Here is a 21,844-nt window from a genome sequence, read left to right as displayed (position 1 = left end):
TTTTAAATCTTTCACACACACGTACACACACGCACAAATGCACATGCCTGTGCACACACACACACACACACACACACACACACACACACACACACACACACACACACACACACACACTGACAGACAGACACACAGTTTGCCATTCCTACAGCACTACCGAACCTTAAAATTACAGTTGTGCTAAAAATGGCTCTTGCAGTGACTGTGTCATAATTTGTCTATTTCAGGATAACTATCATTTGTCAGAGATAGTTTGTTGCTCATTCCAAATATACTCTTTAAAAAACACAATTTCGGACCAATCTGTGATCAAAACATATCTCAACAATTTCTTGAGAAAAGAATGACATAATATCCACACTGCTAAATTGAAGATCATCATAAACAAACAAGTAATCATCATCAATATTTCACTTTTACTTCTGATGACATACACTGCAAAACTGTTGGTGTTTCCTTTAAGAGTTGTACAAATTTTGGGGGAAAGACGAGTACAAAACACACAGCACACAACAATGATCTGACCTGTTTTGTATCTGACACAATCTGATTAAAATCCGATGCAGTGTACTTGCCACGATTTCGTTTTGGCTCTTACGTTATTGTTGTTTGTCTTTTTTGAGCGCCTGATACCTACATCTGACAAAATACCATACCTGTTCTCAATCCACACGAGAGCGCTGAGCGAATTTACTCAACGAATGAGAACACATAATGTGCCAAAGATCTCACGCACGCATTATCATTATTGTTTGGTGGTTCTCTTTCTTTCAATTTCGAACATTGAGTGTTATATTGTAAGACAGATTCTGGTTGGCTACACGAAAGTGCGAGATTGGGTACGAGAACACTAGCGAGAGATGTAGGTATTGAGTGATCACAAACAAACAAACAAACAATAATAAACGTAAGAGCTAAACCGAAATCGAGCCGAATACACTATTATCAGATTTTAATCAGGTTGTCCTAGACCAGGATCTATACTTTCTTTGCATAGCGATAGAGTTCTTAGAGGCACGACACAGAGTAGGAATTTTCTGGAGAGACACAATCATACTTCTAATCCTAGTTAATTATCTGTATCTCCATATAATTGTCAGTTGAAAGTAATATATCATTTTCAAAGGATTCAGAAACATAAAAAACAATAATCAACAATAGTTGGGCAGAGACATAAATTTTACAGCTGGGAAATCAAATCTAAAAATAAACACTAATCAACTAAAAGGCAAAATAAAATAAAATGTTTGTTTCCAATAACACGACTTCAGAAAATAGGGTAGGTAAGTCGGAATTTTAATTTTATTTTACTTTTTTAAATTACTTTGACCCCAAGATATGATGCTTGTCGGTCGCAATACTTTCGTGAGAGTTTGATGAGGTGTAAAAGAAGTAAATGAAGACAATTATGAGCTAGACAACACATTGAACAGGTTGTACTGTTATAGTCTAAAAAAGACCTGGTTAATAATAAATAATAATAATGTTGGTTTTTATATAGCGCTTTCCCACTCTGTGGCTCAATGTGCTTTAGATCTATAGCCGCACAACAGCCCATCACTTTCACAACTCCCTGGGGGAGCATACAATCCATTGCAGCCTCTATAAGCACATAGGATTAAAGCATTCACATTGCAACCTGTATCCTACCAGGTTTCTCCCTGGAATACGATTTTTTAAAAAAGTGAGCACAGATGAGGCAAAGGTATAAATTATGTACACGGAAGTAAATTGTTACCATTTTACCTTTTTTGCACGCAAAAAAAAAAAATGTTTAAGGTCTGGGGCTTAAACTATGGTCAGTCTGGTTATCGGAAACACACTATTTTTTTTTATTTAGCCTAAAGTAATACTGATGTCAATAGGTGTAGCACAGCAATATAAATTTTGTACACATTTACAAAGACACGTTTTCTAAAGAAAAATGAAGTTATTTGTACACAATAGTCTTAAGTACATCTTGCAAACATCATTTTAGAAAATATCATCTCTTTTTTTTGTTTATTAACAGAAACCATATCAAATTCCAATACATTATATCAAGTATACACAGTTTTAAAAAAAAAATGAATGAAGGATTTAGAGCTACATTAGTACTAAAGAACTTTCACCAATTATTAAAGACAAGTGCTCTCCATGTCAAGCCTTTACGGATATCATGTTTCAAACTGGAAATCACAGATTTTAATTTCATACAACCGCAAGGGACAGAAGGTGTCCGAAAATCTTAGAATGTAGCCACCAGAAAACAAACGTTTGGAATGACATATTTCTTTAAGCTCGATGGCCATCTGCTCATTTTATCAACTGCACTAGCTGTAAAACTGGGTTATTTTTTTGAAAGCCTTACTTCTCAATGTTGTACACCGTGAGGTGTATTGAATCAACTATAGGTAAGCTTGTGTGTAGCTGTACACACAACAGGGTAAGAAAACGTAACGAATTTGTATTTTACGGTACAGTCACTAAAATCAGTGCCTACATCAACCAGAAGATGTTGAATATGAACACAAAACGTAATCATTTACGAGGCATACCGTGAAATAATATGTAGTGATCGCTGTGACTGAAACTGTATGATTTAGCTTGTGCCTTGATATTGAATATTTAATGAGCACTTCCATATATAGGTATCGAGGTAAGTCAAAGTAACATTGGATTCAAAATCAAGCTTTCGCTCAAGATTTCAACCTGTCACGACACCAACTATGGATAAAACCGCCCACTCATTAAGCATGTATTTTGGAATAAAATCCACTGGTTGGGTGGTGTTTTCAATTCTAGCACTCGAAATGAATGCCAATGGTTGGATCTTTCCTAGCACTCAAACTAAAGTCCATTATTTAGGTTGTGTTTTCAATTACACTTCTGGTTGTGTGATATTTACATTTCAACTCTAACTCTAGGACTTTTAAAACTCCACTGGCTGGTAATGTTCTAGTGCTCAAAGAACTTCTTGGCATCTTCCCACAGTGCTTCAGAAAATCGGTTATCTAAACCCATTCTTGATGTTTGGTCTTTTTCTTTTTCTTTGTCTGCAAAAAAAAATAAAAAAGTATAGCCGTGATCAGAACAAAAGCATGATTTCCCTAGATTCTTTATTTCATCTTTACTTACATTATTCAACTATGAGATGTCATATTGAGGTGATATCTATATTACATAATTTTCATCACACTTTGCATAGAAAGTAAAAGAACACCTGTTTGAAGAATCATCCACACTATAATTTGCATAAATCTCAGTAATTTGCATAATATCATTATCTTATTCAGACCAGAGTTGGACGAAATTTGCAGTCACGTACACGATGAAAGTCAAAATAAAGATTTTAGATTTTACAGTAGCTGTCATTTTGGGTCTGGACCCCCCCCCCCCCCCCCATCCCCACCCCTCTTTTTACTAAACCCGCCCCTCTTTTTATGCTAATCAGTGCCCGAGATGTTCCTACCTGAAACAATGGCAAAACTGCATGTGTATAGTGAGGCATGTAACATGGTTTTGAACTGACCCAGGGTTGACAAATAATTGAAAAGACACCAATCCACTATAGGAAGTCATTGTGACTGACACTAAATAGCGAGTCTATGGTTCAGCGTTGACGTGAATGGCAATCAATTTGTTCATCGAAATATCAAGACTGACTTCCATACTATGCTCTAGAAAGGCCTTTCAAGATACTGTTCTACAGGAAATTAGGGTGATAAGGAAATTCACTTGCTACGGAGCTTGGGAAACTAGCAAATGGAATAGAATTGGGTGAACGATTTATCTAGAAAGTATAAGGTTGAAACACAGCAAGGTCACTTTATACCACTTTGTGGTATCATCCGGACAAAAATGACTAACTTGATAGAAATCGTCACCTTTGAATGAAAGTTAGTTAGCCTGTACCTGTACTTTGATTTTGAAATAAATTATGTAAATATCATAAAAAAAATTGAAGCGAAGTCAAAGGAAAGCTATATGAAAATACAATGATACGATGATATTTTGGGAAACTGAGTTGACAGAAATTGTCACCTCTGCATAACTATAGCGAAACTTGTTTTTATTTTACACAAAACATGGTAATATTCTTAAAACAAAGAGACACCAAATGTAGTGGTAGAATAGAACCATGGAATACATTCTTTAGCAACTACATGTATAATTCCTACATTTTGATTTGCATTGATGTCAGCATATTACAACCATTTCAGGATAATGAAAAGATCTGATCTGACGTAAAATTCAAAATGTTAGTACTTTCAGAATCTGTGTAATTTTGTTTTTCTCGGTTTGCAATTTTTGTACTTTCAATATTTTTGTTATTCTCTCTGTCACTCTGTTTTTCTCTCTTTTTGTCTATCTGTGTCTGTCTCTATCTCTCCCTGTCTCTCTCTATCTCTATCTGTCTGTCTGTTTCTGTCTGTCTGTCTGTCTGTCTGTCTGTCTGTCTCTCTCTCTCTCTCTCTCTCTCTCTCTCTCTCTCTCTCTCTCGTACAAAATGCAAATAGATACAAACTAATTAAATTAGTTAAATCTGAATATTTCACAAAATCAACCATGATAATTCTACTTTAGTGCATATTTTAGAAATCTTGACAAAACATAAATAGCTCGCACCATTAACAAATAAAAAATTGTTTGTTACAAAACAGCATATTCACACATTGCATACAATCATCTTAAAAGCTAGGTCATACAGCCTTTACACAAACCTGTAACAATGAAACATTTCAATACTATTCCTCCAATAAAGCAATGCAACATGTTTCATTAGGAGAGTTCTCATCTTCTGGGTATGCTGATCAGTAGATATTTGAAAATGAGAATGTTTCATTCAATATTATTGTAATATTGATAATGCACGCTGAGTAATTTCGAATATTGGTATTGGTACATTAACTTATTACCAATACAGAAATTTCTTCTTAGGAAAGCCAATCAGTTTTTTAAATAATTTATTTCACCAAAACTAATTTTCCAATTTTTATTTTTTTGTTATCTTTGAAAACAATTTTGTTTGGAGTCAATAAGTGATGATATTGAAACTTGTTTTAGCACATCTTCATCGACGAAATCCCCCCCCCCCACCCCCCCACCCCCCTCCAAAACTACAAGTATACATGAAGGCACGTTTGGGATTTTTTTACTCCGAGTAATCTCACAGAACTCGGTCAAAGTCAGCTTAAATCTGTTATATGCACAAAATAGTTGATTTGGACGGTTAGCTTAAAAGCCACGATTCTAATCATTTTACACTAAATAAATAAATACAAAACACCCCCCTAAATTTCTGATCATAGTTGATTTTCCAGTTCCAAGATACGTCATTTGTGTGCTTGCATTTTTGGCTTGTTTTTTTTTTTTTACATGTGACAAATCACTTTCATGTTCCATTCTGGGAAGACATAGTCAGCTGTTTAGGCGAAAAAAAAAACCAATTGTATGTTTCCGATAACATGGCCTAAGAGAACAGGATAGGTATGTTGGGATTTTACGTTATATTATATTATTTTATCTTTTTAACTGTTTTTATTTTTTGAGAAATATTGCTTCAACCCCCAAACCAAATGAAATGTCAGTCAGAATACTCCTTCTGTGATAGTTTGATGAAATATGTACAGCCATCACTTGGGAAAGAAAACAGACATGCATAAGGTCAATAAGACAAACGATTTCTTATCTTATTGTTTTAAATGTTTTAAGAAATGTTGAGGGCTGACGGCTTAAACCTGGGTCAGTCGGGTTTAATCTTAGTAGGAAACACATTTTTTTCCTTCAATTTTTGCCTTACCTGTGAGTTATGGTATTCAAGATACACTGAAGGGCATCAATAACTGAAAGTTTTTACATTCAAATCTAGGGTATACTTGGCTGAATGCCATCCCCCAAGTAACATGTGCACAATCCTCTTCTCATATAAAAATACACAGTGTTATATGGGGGGGGGGGGGGGGGGGGGAGGTATATGTGTGTGTGTATGTATGTATCATTATGTATGTATGTATGTATGTATGTATGTATGTATGTATGTATGTATGTATGTATGTGTGTATGTGTGTGTGTGTGTATGTATGTATGTATGTATGTATGTATGTATGTATGTATGTATGTATGTATGTATGTATGTATGTAAGTGTGTGTAAGTGTACATATGTGTGTGCGTGTATGATGTATCTTTGAACTAGCAACAGGTCCTGTGACAGGTACACATCAAACAATACTGTGACCAACACTATAGTATTGAAGGCTAAAAGATAGAAAAACCTGAGACATTGCATTATTTGACTTTGTGGTGGTTTGAGATGGAAATAATTAATCACTGTTTCATGCTACAGTCGTAAATTTCTGTATAACCAAAGGTGTCTACATTAGGTTCGCTATTAAAGACAGGACGACAGTCTGATATCTACATCCACACATCCACACAGACAGACACAGACACACAGACACACACAGACACACACACACACACACACACACACACACACACACAATTCTAGATGTAAGCTTCTGTATCAGAATCAGTGAATGTATGTATATACACGACCCTACTTTGTCTCTAAAAAATCTGGCACAATTTACTTTTCACGACTCTAAAGTGGGCTTTCTAAGTACAATAAAGTGACAAACTCTTTTTCATGTGAAGGCATGCAGTGTACATGCATTTAGGAAAAAACACTTTTCCATCATTCACTTTTTTTGTTTCACTAGTGGAACATTCTCCTGCTATTTTGTGTGCGTTTTATGGACCGATTCCTTCGACCTTACTACTGACCCCTCTCATCTGGTGCTGGTGTAGTGGGAAAGCACAAATTACTTTGAAGCACTCATTTTCAGAGGAAAAAAATTGCAGGAAATAGAATTGTCTCGGTTTGTGACCGTGTACTGTTATTACAAGCATTTTACTAACTGCTGGTGAAATGTACTCATACTTTCGCTAGAGTGGCCTGTTCTAGTTTCTCTATAGTACATGTGATGCATTTACGTTGTTTAATATCGTCAAACTAGCTATGGCCACAAATAGCAGTAAATTAGCCCATGCTATTGTATCAGACTTAATTCCGCCCCTCCACTCTGACTAAAGGCTTCCTAGCTTTTCAAAAACAACAAAGCAGCCTCCATACACACACTAAACTGTTTCCATTCTGCCGATACACAACGCAGCAGTCATTTTAATACCAACATATATTGAATGGGTAACAAATCTCTACAAGTCAGTTGTATCTTTGTGTGCAATAATTACTTGTCTTTGTTGTCCAATTCATTTTTCTCTGTTTATTAACTGAATAAAGATGATGAACAAAAATAACTCGTCAGACAATTATGTACTCATCGTTTTCTGAGAGATGAAAAAAAGTCGTGAAACAAAAAGAGTGAACAATAAATGAACCAGAAAGTGATGATTTCTGATGATTTATAAAGTGTCATTTTATCTGAGGGAAATTCAAAAGATGTAATGATTAATTGCAGCTCATTTGTACATTCATTTTTTTTCAAAAATTTAATTTTCATTCAACAGATGACAAAAACTTTTCTTTTTTTTGAGTGAATGAATTCAGTCTATATGCTTTCATTTTTACGTTTTATTGTGGTCTCTTTTCAGAAATTTGATTAATTTTTTTTTTGTTCCTTTTAAAAGTTAATCAGTAAACAATCATGTTTAGACTTGTAAAACGGATATTGTAACATTTCTAACTGTGTTAGAATGAATATTTCTAAATCTACATTGCTCTCATTTCAAAGTTCAACAAACACATTCAACAACCATTCAATTGATAGGAATTTCACTTCAATCGCTTTCAAAGAGAAATCAACACTCTCCTGTCAGAAAACACACAAGATGTAGTGAAAATTAGATTTATACTACCACTCACTGGAATATTTAGAGCATTTCTAAGTTTTACAACGACCCCAATCCGTGGCGAGTCTATAACTTCTCCAAACACAACCAGGTATGTTATTCAAAAATATGACTTGACAGATGGCATCCTTTATGACAATATTTTCCTACATCTGTTTGAAAATCACAGTTTCCACCTTTTCCCTCTCAAAAAATCGTAGGTTAAAAATCCTCAAAAACTAAGAAACAGAGTTTGTTTCCTTAATTTTTAATAAGCATATGAGATTTGGTGAAAGTACTACTGCCAACAATCAAGCGCTTCCTAAAAAAAAATTACAATTATTTTCAGTGAAAACTAGTCATTTTTGTCCAAAATTAAATAAAGTATTCCAAATCTCTCAAAGAAATACTTGAGGACTATGTTCGTTTATTCATAACATGTGTAGATCATATTTTTCTTGAATATGTTCAAAGTATATTATTCTTGTTCTCTTACTTGAAAAATTACAAGAAAATGTTGATGAACTAGAATACAAAAACAATTTGTGTAAAGAAAGTGAATATTTAATAATAATCAACTAAAGTTCCTGTCTTTAGCTGTCGTTTTTTCTTCACTGTAATATCTTGATTTTGTGTTATGCCAAAGTACAGTGTTAAACACTGGATTGACAACCGACTACAAGAGTCAAGAAGTGTAATGGCGCCCTGTCCAACATTATCAGTTGTTTACACAGACCTAAGATAAGGGTGGCCATACTTCATTCTCTGTTTCTCATGACCTATCCGACCCTATATACTTCTTCAAACTTGCAAAATAATTAAAAAAAGTGAAGCCTTCTACGACAGAATTAGAAAAATCACAATGTCGTTGTTGACTGTATGTATGATGGTGACCCAACGAGTGTGTATCTGAGTTTAAATTATTGGTTATTGCTGAAATTTAGGAACTTTAATAAAACAAATCATTCAAAAGTTTGCTTCTGAGTTTATCATTTCTAAGTCATCCAGAATGTTACAGTACGTTTACGAATTGAAAGTATCATCAACATGTATACATGCACTTGCTTTAAAAAAAAAAAAATGTTGTCAATGTTTCATACAGGCCTAAGATGGTACCTAACCGTTGATATTCCCAGTGGTAGCTATGGCTGACATCATCAATTTGTACAATAATCCAGTTGGTTTCCATTTGGAATTACGATTTAGTTCATTCCAGAAATTTGACGACAAATCTCGACAGAGCAAACTGGTGACACTTCTGCCCCCACAACCATGGGATGAAAGTAAATGCTTATTATAGATTCAAATGAAAATAGCTCCATTTTGTGGCTCACTAAAACAATTTGGTGGCATTACACATGAGAACATAATTGGGCTACAATGAGGTTGCTTAGCGTCGCATTAAATTAGAATCAAATAGCGTACGGTTTTCTTTCTCTGTCACAACTCGTTAGCTATGTCATTAAGCCTTACACTTTTCAACACTTTATGCAGCGGATGACAATTCACATTAAGACAGCAGACACAAAATATGGTGTCAAACTTGGTGCAAAAAACAAGACGCCATGTATCATATTTCTGTACCTGTCGGATTTTGTTAACTTCTACCAACGGGTTTTCATTTATAGAGTAATTGCTATACTATACACGATAAAACAGGGGTGACAGCACTGGGGCGACCTTTGCCTAGGAGAAAAATTTTCATCCGTAATCTCCGATTTTTCATTTGTCACATTGTTGAGTCTGTCAGAAGTGAGAATAAAAGAAGGCCATATTTTGAGTGGCAGTACGGTTATTATCAAAGCCATCAATGTCACTTTGCACGTCTACAATTCGAGATCAAACGTGTAAAATTATATTAAGCGAAATTTGCCACTTTCCTGGCGTCATTTAACTTTTAGCCACTGTTTATATGAAGATTGATTCAGTGTTATATTCTGTATCAGTTCTGAATTGAGATAAAATGACGGTTGATACCACCCATAATTTTTATCCCTCTTTCTATATGTTTCATTGTATTGGCCTGCACAATACAGAAATTAATACTCTTTTAGTGGTAAAAGTTACATGGTTTGTGGTAGTAACTTTTTATTGATGGTCTTAGCCAATCCATATCCTTCTCAGTGCTATTTACTTTGACGCTACTCAATGATGAAATTGAAAGTCAGCATTTTGGTTAAGGCACTTTAGAGTCCTTTTCACTATTTTGACATACAGTGACGTGTTGTTTGGCGCATGACTGTCATTTCATTTAGAGAACGCCAAGAAGTTATGAGATGACTTAGCACCCCTTTACTTTATTCATTGACAACACAGGGTATAAGAACCATGTTTTTATACCATGGTGGCCACTTTTGTCCTATCACAGAGTTTACCCTGCTACTTTTTTGAAATGCATATTTAACATGAAACAAACATTCTAATAATTAATTTATCGATAAAACACAGTGTCTCAATTCTAAAATATATTTCGTTAAATTACATTTATATACAATTCCACTAAAACCTAGTGCAGTATATATTTAGTTAGTAGTTGGTATGTCAACCAGTGACCAGTGTTCCTTTACGTATCTTCCCAAAAAAATTTTCTATTGATATAGAAATTTTGCCAAAAAGAAAAAATAATTCATATTTATATTGTTTATGAATAAATCTACCCTTTAATACGATGTTTACCGTTAGTATTTGAATGCTATGGTTTTACAAAAAAATCCAAAATAGCCCCCACTGAATGCAGTGCTACTTGGAAAGTTGGATTGGAGGTTGTGGAGGTGACCTTTTTACAACAGCACTGCGTAGGAGTGTGATTGCACCATATGAAATATTGTTTAATTGATTTCATACACTAGATGGTAACACTATACCTCTCAATATTACATCTTTTATGACTGAGTCTGAGTGTGGGTTGTACAGGCACAATAGTGTGTGTGTGTGGAATGGGTGGGAATCTATATATACAATGAATGGGCACAAATCTAGGACAGAGTGGACAGGTACTAGACTAGGGATTTTTGAATGGGTATAAGTAAGAGTGGATGGGTAAAAGACTGGGCAGTGTGAATGGGTATACGTGTAAAGACAGTGGACAGGTACTAGACTAGGGATTTTTGAATGGGTATAAGTAAGAGTGGATGGGTAAAAGACTGGGCATTGTGAATGGGTATACATCTAAAACAAGACTATACGGGTAAAAGACTGGGCAGTGTGAATTGGTACAAGTCTAAGACAGACTGGATGGGTACTAGACTAGGGATTTTTGAATGGGGGTATAAGTAATAGTGGATAAGCAAAAGAATGGGTATATGTCTAATACAGTGGATGGATACAAGACTGTAAGATACGTAATGGATGGGTGGATGAGTAATGGATGGGTGAACAGGTGGGTATGTAGTGGGTGGTAAATGGGTATGAGTCTGGAGAAGGTTGATGTGCAAATGGGTGGGATTAGGTAAATGGGTGTAATTCTGGGGGAGGTTAGTATGTGTGAGTTTGAGGGAAGGTGAATGGTTGAGAGTCTGAAGGATGATGAGGGTGCGCGATAGTGAGTGTTTGCAAGTCGGAGAGACTGTATCAAAGTAGTGTATGTCTGTAGGTAGGTAGGTAGAATAAATGGATGCAGTCATTGAAACTGTCTTTTCATTCAATTTACAGCGTACAGTATACTGTGGCTATATCGTAAAGCCAAAATTACAACATCAACTAATTATCAACAAATACTGATTATGAAAATTGGATTAACACTGGTGTGCCTAATTAGAAATATAACACAAGGTCAGTGTCTACAATTACAGGTTAGTGTTAACACCTGATGACATTACATTTATCACTTGAACTTCACATGCACAAGTCTAACATACTTCTCAGGTGAAAGGTACGATTGTAGGATGAATACAGTAGTATAAGGTTTTCACTCGTGCATTATGTATTACCTCAGGGAGGGGAGGGGAAGGGGTACTCACACAGTAGGGGTATATATGTATCTACCGCACTTTTAAACACCCCCCCCCCTCTTTTTCGACTTATGTACTTTTCACTTTTGGTTTTAAAACTATTACGTACAGATTTGATCGCCTCTTTGAACACAGATATGACCTTTGACCCCACATTCTGGATGATATAGTTCCAAGTTAGCACTTTTCAAATTTTTCTTTCCAGGTTGCCGATTTCAAATTTTTCCAAGGTTTTCACTCCTATTTTCATTTTACTATGGTAACGGGATATTACATAATAAACACACACCCACACATTATTTTAACCTGATAGTCACTATCACAAGAATTGTTAAAAATAATTTTCACAAATTTCAATTTGACCAAAGGATGGATGGATAGATTCTCAAACAAGCCAGTGTATGCAACCAACCCTGTAGATTCTCAAACAAGCCAGTGTATGCAACCAACCTTGTAGATTCTGTGTATGCAACCAACCTTGCAGATTCTGTGTATGCAACCAACCTTGTAGATTCTCAAACAAGCCAGTGTATGCAACCAACCTTGTAGATTCTGTGTATGCAACCAACCTTGCAGATTCTGTGTATGCAACCATCCTTGTAGATTCTCAAACAAGCCAGTGTATGCAACCAACCTTGTAGATTCTGTGTATGCAACCATCCTTGTAGATTCTCAAACAAGCCAGTGTATGCAACCAACCTTGTAGATTCTCAAACAAGCCAGTGTATGCAACCAACCTTGTAGATTCTCAAACAAGCCAGTGTATGCAACCAACCTTGTAGATTCTCAAACAAGCCAGTGTATGTAACCAACCTTGTAGATTCTCAAACAAGCCAGTGTATGCAACCAACCTTGTAGATTCTCAAACAAGCCAGTGTATGCAACCAACCTTGTAGATTCTCAAACAAGCCAGTGTATACAACCAACCTTGTAGATTCTCTGTGTATACAACCTACCTTGTATATTCTCAAACAAGCCAGTGTATGCAACCAACCTTGTAGATTCTCAAACAAGCCAGTGTATACAACCAACCTTGTAGATTCTCTGTGTATGCAACCAACCTTGTAGATTCTCAAACAAGCCAGTGTATGCAACCAACCTTGTAGATTCTCAAACAAGCCAGTGTATACAACCAAACTTGTAGATTCTCATACAAGCCAGTGTATACAACCAAACTTGTAGATTCTCATACAAGCCAGTGTATACAACCAAACTTGTAGATTCTCATACAAGCCAGTGTATACAACCAAACTTGTAGATTGTAAAACTAAACTTACTACTTGATGAATCATCAACAGCTGACTATAAATATCAACATTAAAGGTAATCATTTATAGTTTAAAAAATGTGAAATGTGTTGCCCTAAGTCACTGATACCCTTTCAACAAACTTTGCCATTTATTATAAATTTGTGTCACACTAATGTATTCGCAAAATATATAAGACTTCAGTGGAACCAGAATCTAAAATACTGTGAAATACTAAATTCCCGGTAATTCAGGGAATTTCTCGTCACTGAGAGATATTTCTATATTCTATATTTCTACACTTCTATGTTCTATAATGTTTCTGCATCTTTAAATTTCTCCACTTTGTAATTATTAATTTCTATAATATTGACATTTCTATATTTTTGAATTTCTACATGTTCATAATGTCAATGTTTTATAATATTGACATTTCTATATTTTTGAATTTCTACATTTTGCAATTTCTATGCTCTACAATATAAATTTTTCTATATTTTTAGATTTCTATATTGTGTAATTTCTATGTTCTATAATATAATATTGATATTTCTATATTTTTTAAATTCTACATGTTTTAATTTTTATGTTTTATAATATCGATATTTCTATATATTTACATTTTGTAATTTTTATTTTCTATAATATCAATATTTCTATATATTTACATTTTGTAATTTTTATTTTCTATAATATCGATACTTCTATATATTTACATTTTGTAATTTTTATTTTCTATAATATCGATATTTCTATATATTTACATTTTGTAATTTCTATTTTCTATAATATCAATATTTCTATATATTTACATTTTGTAATTTCTACTTACTATAATATCGATATTTCTATATATTTACATTTTTTAATTTCTATTTTCTATAATATCAATATTTCTAGATTTCTACATTTTGTAATTTGTTTCTTTATATCATATTTACTATACCCTTACATATCTTAATAATTTCAAAATTTTAATTCTTAATTTGTTTCATTTTTAAATTCATATATATTTTAGTTTCGATATTTCTAAATTCTACAATTTGTTTATTTTAACATTTCTACATTTTATTTGTTATTTCTAAATTTGTACATTTTATTTTTTTATAATACATTTTGTATTTCAATATTTGTACATTTCTAAAATCTACATTTCATTTCAATATTTCTATTATTTATTAGATTTATCTGGTCAAAAAGTAATACAAGCTCTGAACGCTTATCTGAGGCAAAATATGGCTTAAAATAGACTTGACAAAAACAAGTATTGTATTGTATAGGTGTGTATCGACTGTTGACAGGAAGTAACAACAGTGAAGTATAGTTAGTCATAGAGTTATGTTTATAACTGTAAAGTGAAAAAAAAAACATTGGAGGGTGGAGAGCACTATGTGCGTATATGTTGGGGGAGGGTTTTAGAGAAACGGGTCAATATTTTAGTAATGACTTCGGATTGGAAATTTCATTTCCGTACTAATTAGCAGTGAAGTATAGCTACTTACAGAATTCTAATAATACAGTCATTCACATGTGGAAGATGACAAAACACTAAGTGTGTGTGTGTGTGTGTGTGTGTGTGTGTTTGTGTGTGTGTATGTATATATATATATATATATATATATATATATATATATATATATATATATATATATATATATATATATATATATATATATATATATATATATATATATATATATATATATATATATATATATATATATATATATAACTCGGTGATTATCAATCTGCTAAGACAGTGCTCTATACCGCAGTGGCAGAGCGTAATAGTTTAATATATATATATATATATATATATATATATATATATATATATATATATATATATATATATATATATATATATATATATATATATATATATATATATATATATATATATATATATAGTGGGGGAGGGTGTTTTCTAAGAAATGGTGTCAACATTTTTCGTATTAATTTCTGCCAGGAAATAGGTTTGTGTACACATCATCACTGAAGCATAGCTAATTAATTATAGATATATATATATATCTTGGGAGAAGGTGTTTTCTGAGAAATAGCGTCAATGTGTTAGTATTGACTTCTGATATTTCCTTTCCATACTCATTATCATTAAAGTATAGCTAATTGCAGAGTTTTAAATGTACAACAATACAGACTTGAGAGGCGGGACAGCACAGTGAGTGTTTGTGTGCTGGGCAAGAGTTTTTCCCCAGAGAAACAGGGGATTCAATATTTTAATGATGATTTCTGCCAGGATGTATGTTTCTGTACTCATTATCATAAAAGCATGGCTAATCACGGGTTTGCAATTATACAGTGATACAAATTTGGGAGATGGGACAGCACTGTGCATTGTGTGTGTGTGTGTGTGTGTGTGTGTGTGTGTGTGTGTGTGTGTGTGTGTGTGTGTGTGTGTGTGTGTGAGGGTTTGAGAAACGCGGACTCACTATGTTAGCATTGTTTTTTGATATCATGTATATTTGCATACTCACTATTACTGACGCATACCTAATCACAGAATTATAGGTGGTACAAACTTGGGAGGTTGGAGAGAGAAATGTGTGTACTGGGGGAGGAGGGTTCCAAAGAGAAACAGAGACTCGATATTTTAGAACTGTGTGTTGGGGGAGGAGGGGAGGGGGGGGGGGTTTCAGAGAGAACCAGGAACTCAATATTTATTTTACTATTGATTTCTGACAGGATGTATCGTTTGTGTGCTCATTACCATTGAAGCATAACTAATCACTGAATGGGTCTAATTGTAGGGTGATACAAACATTTCCATGCAGATTACTTTTCACCCATATTTTCCCCTTTAATGACTTTCCCTTTTGTCTCTCTGTCAATGAGCTCCTGATTCATCAAACATTACAGGCCAATATTTGTGAACTGCACAACAAATAAGCGGGGAATTGCAGTATTCGGTTTATTACATAAATGAGACGTGATCAATAGTGTCAGTGACAAACACAACTTATGATGTCGTTCCGGCATGAACGCAACCTCGTTAAAGTTTGACATTTTTTATAGCTACCATCTGGTGGTTATTTGGTGAGAGTACAAAAAAAAAAATTAATTTACACTGGCAAATTTGAAACCAGTAAATTTATTATCAAAAATATAAAAGAAATACTATTCACATTTATTGCGTTGTAAAAGAATAATTTATAATTATAATAAAGTTGTCACCATTTTCACTAAAATTATGCAATATTGGGGGAAATTTAAATTTGAACAATTTCTGAATAGTTTAAATGGTACGCTATATGGGCTCCAAACCACACAGAGTGTCCACTATATGTGACAAACGATTGGTACCGAGATAATCACAACTTTGTGAAGGCAGGGTTCAAAATTCAATTTTTTATTTAGTGGTCCCCTTGGACTACCGGGTTTTGATTCTGGTGGTCCACAGCAACAAATTAGTGGTCCACATTTTAGTCACTGTCTCCTGTGCACAGGAGACATAAATGATTGTCGACTCAAAAGAACGCATGAACGATTGTCAACTGAAAAGTACTTTGCGGCGACAATACAATGACAGTCAGAATAAAGTGGTGGACCACCGGAAATTAAATCTGGTGGTCCAAAGCGAAAAGGTGGTAGTCTTTGGACTCAAAACCATCAGTATTTCGAACCCTGGAAGGTACCAAAACATGGCAACAAAATACAATGAGAAACGGCAAATGGCGACAAAAAAATAACTGAACCATAAACATGCTTTATGATGTCTCTCTATATCGGTTTATTGTAACTTTACATTTTACCTAATTATAGCATGTGTTGATTGATTGCTAACTGCTTTTTTAGTTATTTTCTTCTGCTCTGTATTTTAATTGTTTGATTTCACACATCATAACCACCAGTGTTGACAACACAGCTCAAAAGTAAAGAGGCTTATGACCAAAATATCAGCTTTTCCAAAATTTCCAAAAATGAAGAGTTCACAACTTCTTTACTCCAATGCCAGTCCATTTGAAAGACACAGTGAACTGAAGAGGTTTATTGAATACTTCACATTTTTATCTTCAATTTTAGACCATCAGTACAAATTCAACAATTTATATAATTTAATTCTTATGACTATTGCTTGAGTTACTTTACGTGCACCCAAAACAGAAGTGCAGAAATCTTTTCAAATTTTTTTTTGTGGTTACTGCTCGAGTACTATAGCTGATTACTTTACTTGTGGCCAAGAACAGAAGTACAGGGATTTTTTGTAATTTTTCTTGAAGAGATCTTGGAAACGTGACGTTCAATATCTAGACAAAATTTAGCAGAGAGAGAGTTTGTTATTGTTTACAGATTGATGATTGAAATTGTTTTATGCCTGTGAATTTGAACCATGGACATCTGTCTCCAAAATTAGTCTCAAAACATGGTGACACCTTTCAAGACTTTCTATCATCACCCCCTCCTGGTCCCCCATCCATCCCCAACAAGATATGTACTATATATTTCAAAATGACTACAACCTATTCTCTGTTAAGTTTTTACAACCCTGATATTTGTTTTTGTCATAAATTGAATTAATTATTGGTCGTTGGTTGAGATTACAAATTTTATAATTTGGGATGAAATAAATTTGAAATTCTTTCCATATATACAAATATTAGAAGACTGCCTGGAATTTGATACCTGTTAGATACTTTACCATTTTTTTAATTTCAAATGTTACCTGGGTAAAACTTTTTTCTTTTAACTGCATACATTTATTTTCTTTTGCAACTTCAACCATTTTCTATGCCTTCTTTCCTTGCTCTTCTTATTCTATGTGATGTTCGACTTTACTGTCCCCTCCCCCTCCAGCCCCCCTCATTATCCAATTCATTTTTTCATCACTGGTATCAATATTTGTGTATATTTCTTCCCAATTTCTCTTTCAAAAGAAGGAATTGCTCGACTTCGTGTACATTGGTCAAATGAAAAAAAAAAAAAAAAAGATTCTGCAACTAGACGACAGGTATAAAAGGAGACATAGATATAATATAGATAGTTCATACATATCTTGCACTTCTGTTCCAAAGTAACCTCTAAGCATATTTTCAGAAGTGTCAATTTAGTCACAGAGAAAAAAACCCCACACATCTCGACGTGACAGTCTGTTTTTTTCAGTTTCTCTGAACCAATTCTTGTGAAATCTAAACTCATCCATCAATCAGCTGACTAGCGACCTTTCCCTGTCCTTTGCTATGAATAATGACGGCCATATCTAGGTTCTAATAAACGGCAGGCAAGCGCTGCAATGAATAATGATACTCATTTCACACTGCACTGAACACATACACTGTGCAACTAATTAAACTGTGTAAGATTAAAACTGTGTTATGCCTCTAGGCTGGCTGTGCACCCACTGATTAAACTTTTTGGCTCATTATAATCTATCTGTTGATGAGCGACAAGACCATGAGCCGTTCCCCCATAGGAGAATGACGTCCAATTTGGTGCGTAGGGCTTAGATTAAAATTGTGTACAAATATAAATACGGTGTTTTGTGCCAGATACTCAATCTACGATGTGAAACGGGTCAGTGAAGCTCCCATGGTGGCAATTTTCTGATAGAGACATAATTTGTGATCATGACGGAAGATTATTAAAGATTATAATACAAATGTATGGAGAGGAAATTAAACGGTGTTACATGGATCAATTAAGCCCCTACAGTCAGTCACAAACACAACCATGACATGTTGTTAATAGAACAGGTGCACAAGGTTACCTTCTAACTAGATTCTGGAGGATTCCTTCATTGAACCGTACATTTCTAGTGAATCTCATTATCTCTCAGTTGTCGTGTACGCGTCGTCGCAGTCCAAATGCAGTGTATTTTGCCAAGTTGGGGAACTGCGGTTACTAACAGACTGGGAAACCAGGTAAACACTTGCATAGATTTTCATACCCTGTACTTTTAAATTTGGTGGAGACTCAAGTTCAATAACCACCCAGAGAACTCATGTAGATTTTACCAACTTTATACCATAGTTCACAAAAAAATGGTGATTCATAAATATTAGACACTACTAAATGTAGAGTTCGTCACAGGCATCTCTCTACTCACTGGGACAATATTACTCTTAAGGTAGGTGTCTCTTCCAAAACTGACTTCAAACAGGTACTGTTGAAAAAGTGCTGTTCCACATTTAAGGTTCTGTTACTATTATAGTCCATATGCAATGAGTAACACTGAAGTAAAACACTTTCTCTATGTGCTACACTTATTTATAGCATTCATATCAAGTGTAAAAGGATACTGTTTGAATTGGTTTATTTACAAACCTAGCATGTGGCATTTCTAATGTGGTCAACTAGCAAATATAACATTATACATTTACACTTGATATGGATGCTATAAACGATTGTGGTACATACAGAAAACGCTTTACTTTGGTGTTATGGGTTGTATTAGCAAATGACACAGTACATATAGGACAGATTGTTATGTGAAGGATCTAATCCTGTGTCCCTCATGTCAGTTAGTACCACGTTATTCCCCCGTCAACCCAGCTGTAGAAATGGGGACCTGATAGGACAGAGAAATGTTATGTGAAGGATCTAATCCTGTGCAATTAGTAGCTACAGGGATTGTACACTCCTTAGGGAGTTGTGGATATTGAAATGCTTTTACAAAGGTTAACTTGATGGCAACGGTATATAGGATTGTAACTATGACAACACACTATTTGGCTAGCTATGTCGCTTTTTTTTAAAAATAGAATTCTAGTGACAATAACCTAAGAAGTTCAGATTTGAAATAGGCAAACATTTTGGAGGAGCTATTATTTGTAAATTTTCCAAAAACAGTGTCATAAAATTGTTTAAAAAGTAAATTGAAATTGTTAAAAGAAAAGTTAAATAATTTTTGAAATGATTTTCTTTTTCGAAAACTAGGTTTTGTTCAAGGAATATTTCATGTACATAGTACATAATTACAACATGTTTAAAAAACATAACAACGTGTTTCAAAAACAGAAAGACATTTGAAAAGACACTTGTGTAGACAAGGGATGCTTGTAATTCTTGAACACTGACAGCATTTTTTAACAGTGTCACCGACTGTAAAGTGTGCAAACATCTTGGAATAAAATCATCAAAAATTGGCGTCTTTCACAATTTTTTTTAGCGACGGATTCTTTACAGTTTAACAATAATCTGTGATATATACTTTCAATGCAACCTGTGAAACAATACCGGTGTAATTTCTTGCCTGTGGTAAGCATGAAAACAAGGTTCATGGCAAAGACATGCAATGTAATTTGTGTCGGTAAACTTATCAAAGCATAAACACCACAGAAGCCAGGATCACATGACAATTTACTGATAGAATGCTACATGTTTTAACAATCGGCGTACAACTGTTTGTGTTACATTTTAAAATTCACAGATATAAACAAACTGATAAAAGTTTCATCAGAATCTATATCAGAGATACCTGGTGTTGTTTTTTGTAACAGTTGCATAATTTGTTGTTTTAATATAAGAATTTGCACCTTCTTTCTGGCTGATGCTCCATCAAAGTACATGGCAGCTAGCGAAATGCTAGGCGTAATAGGGGAAAGGTGAGAACCAAAAACCCCTACTGGACTGGATTCTAGGCTATATTTTAATACATCTAATAATGTAGAATTTATTAATTAATCAAACATGAAATAGCTTCATCAATATAAGCCTTTTTAAAAAAAAATTTATAAAATTTTGGATAAATGTTGTTTACCTGTATCTAGCAAATGAAACTTTTGAACAGATTATGTAGAAAATAAATTGACGGTTATGAAATACAATAATATCAAATGACACCATCTAGTGGCAGAGAGTGGAACAAGACTAGAGGTCCTAGTCGTAAGCTTTTTGTAAATTGATTTTGTGTTTACAGTTGTCTGAAGTTGGTTAAACAACAGTTTTCAGAATATCAAATTAGATTTGATGATCTTTATTCCTGCACTTTTACGGTTTATGACAAAAAAATACAAAGGGACGACTAAAACAGGATGATTTTTTGTCACGACAATATGATACCCATCGAAATAGAGCAAAACAGCAAAATAGCATACTTGTAGACGTTAAATAACTGATTCTATCACAAGGAGGCCCGGTACCGTTCTGTACACATCACTTCTACGAATTGCATGTCATATTAATTATGTTTACAGAGTTGATCACAGTCCAGTAAACACACACACACACATAGAGAAAACTCATCTTTCCTTTATGAGTTTCCTCTCCACACATATGTTGAAATCTTAAATTTGAATTATGATGTTTACCTTGTACTTAAGAAGTATTAGATCAGCTAATTGCTTGTTTTGGGGGATATTTCTCAGCTATTGATCACTGTATACAAACAATGGAACAATCATAAATTGTCTACCTGTCATCCGAGTACAAAACCCTGCAAACTGTGTTTGCCCAAACAGTCTGCTTTAAATATAGACATACAAACACTCTCAAAGTTTCAGCAAACTCACCGAGCACACTGTCCATCATTGTTTTAACTAGTCTGAGTGGACTGTGAACAGGCAAAGTCCAAACATTTTTTTTGTATGCTCTGCTAATTATTAAAACAACGACTGACATAACATTTCCTGTTCTGAGTTGACAGGACTTGACTGCTTCTGAGCAGCTAAAGAATGTGCAAACATTGTGTTATTTAGAGTTTGGTCCCTGTTACACAGCCAGTGTGAGGCTGTATTCACCTGTAACCATTGGGAAAAAGCAGAGATATACTGATCGGCATTAAACGTAGCTAAACAACACTATAATTGATAAAAAGGCCATAATATACAGTGAAGCTGTCAACCTCATCAGATGAAAAC

General features: G+C 34.2%; 1 protein-coding gene across 1 annotated transcript in view; it reads right to left on the bottom strand.

Moving 5' to 3' along the window:
• Window positions 1-110: 110 nt before the first annotated feature.
• The window catches only part of LOC144443240 (S phase cyclin A-associated protein in the endoplasmic reticulum-like), an 87,946-nt gene continuing 66,212 nt past the window's right edge, over window positions 111-21,844 (bottom strand). Inside the window, exon 29 of the mRNA XM_078132661.1 lies at window positions 111-3,035. Coding sequence (XP_077988787.1) covers window positions 2,938-3,035 — 98 coding nt within the window. The 3' untranslated portion in view covers window positions 111-2,937. The remainder of the gene's footprint in view (window positions 3,036-21,844) is intronic.

Source organism: Glandiceps talaboti, chromosome 12 (assembly GCF_964340395.1).
Source record: "Glandiceps talaboti chromosome 12, keGlaTala1.1, whole genome shotgun sequence".
Lineage (NCBI taxonomy): Eukaryota > Metazoa > Hemichordata > Enteropneusta > Spengelidae > Glandiceps > Glandiceps talaboti.
The sequence above is the reverse complement of the archived record's forward strand: the minus strand, read 5'-3'. Positions and strand labels throughout refer to the sequence as shown.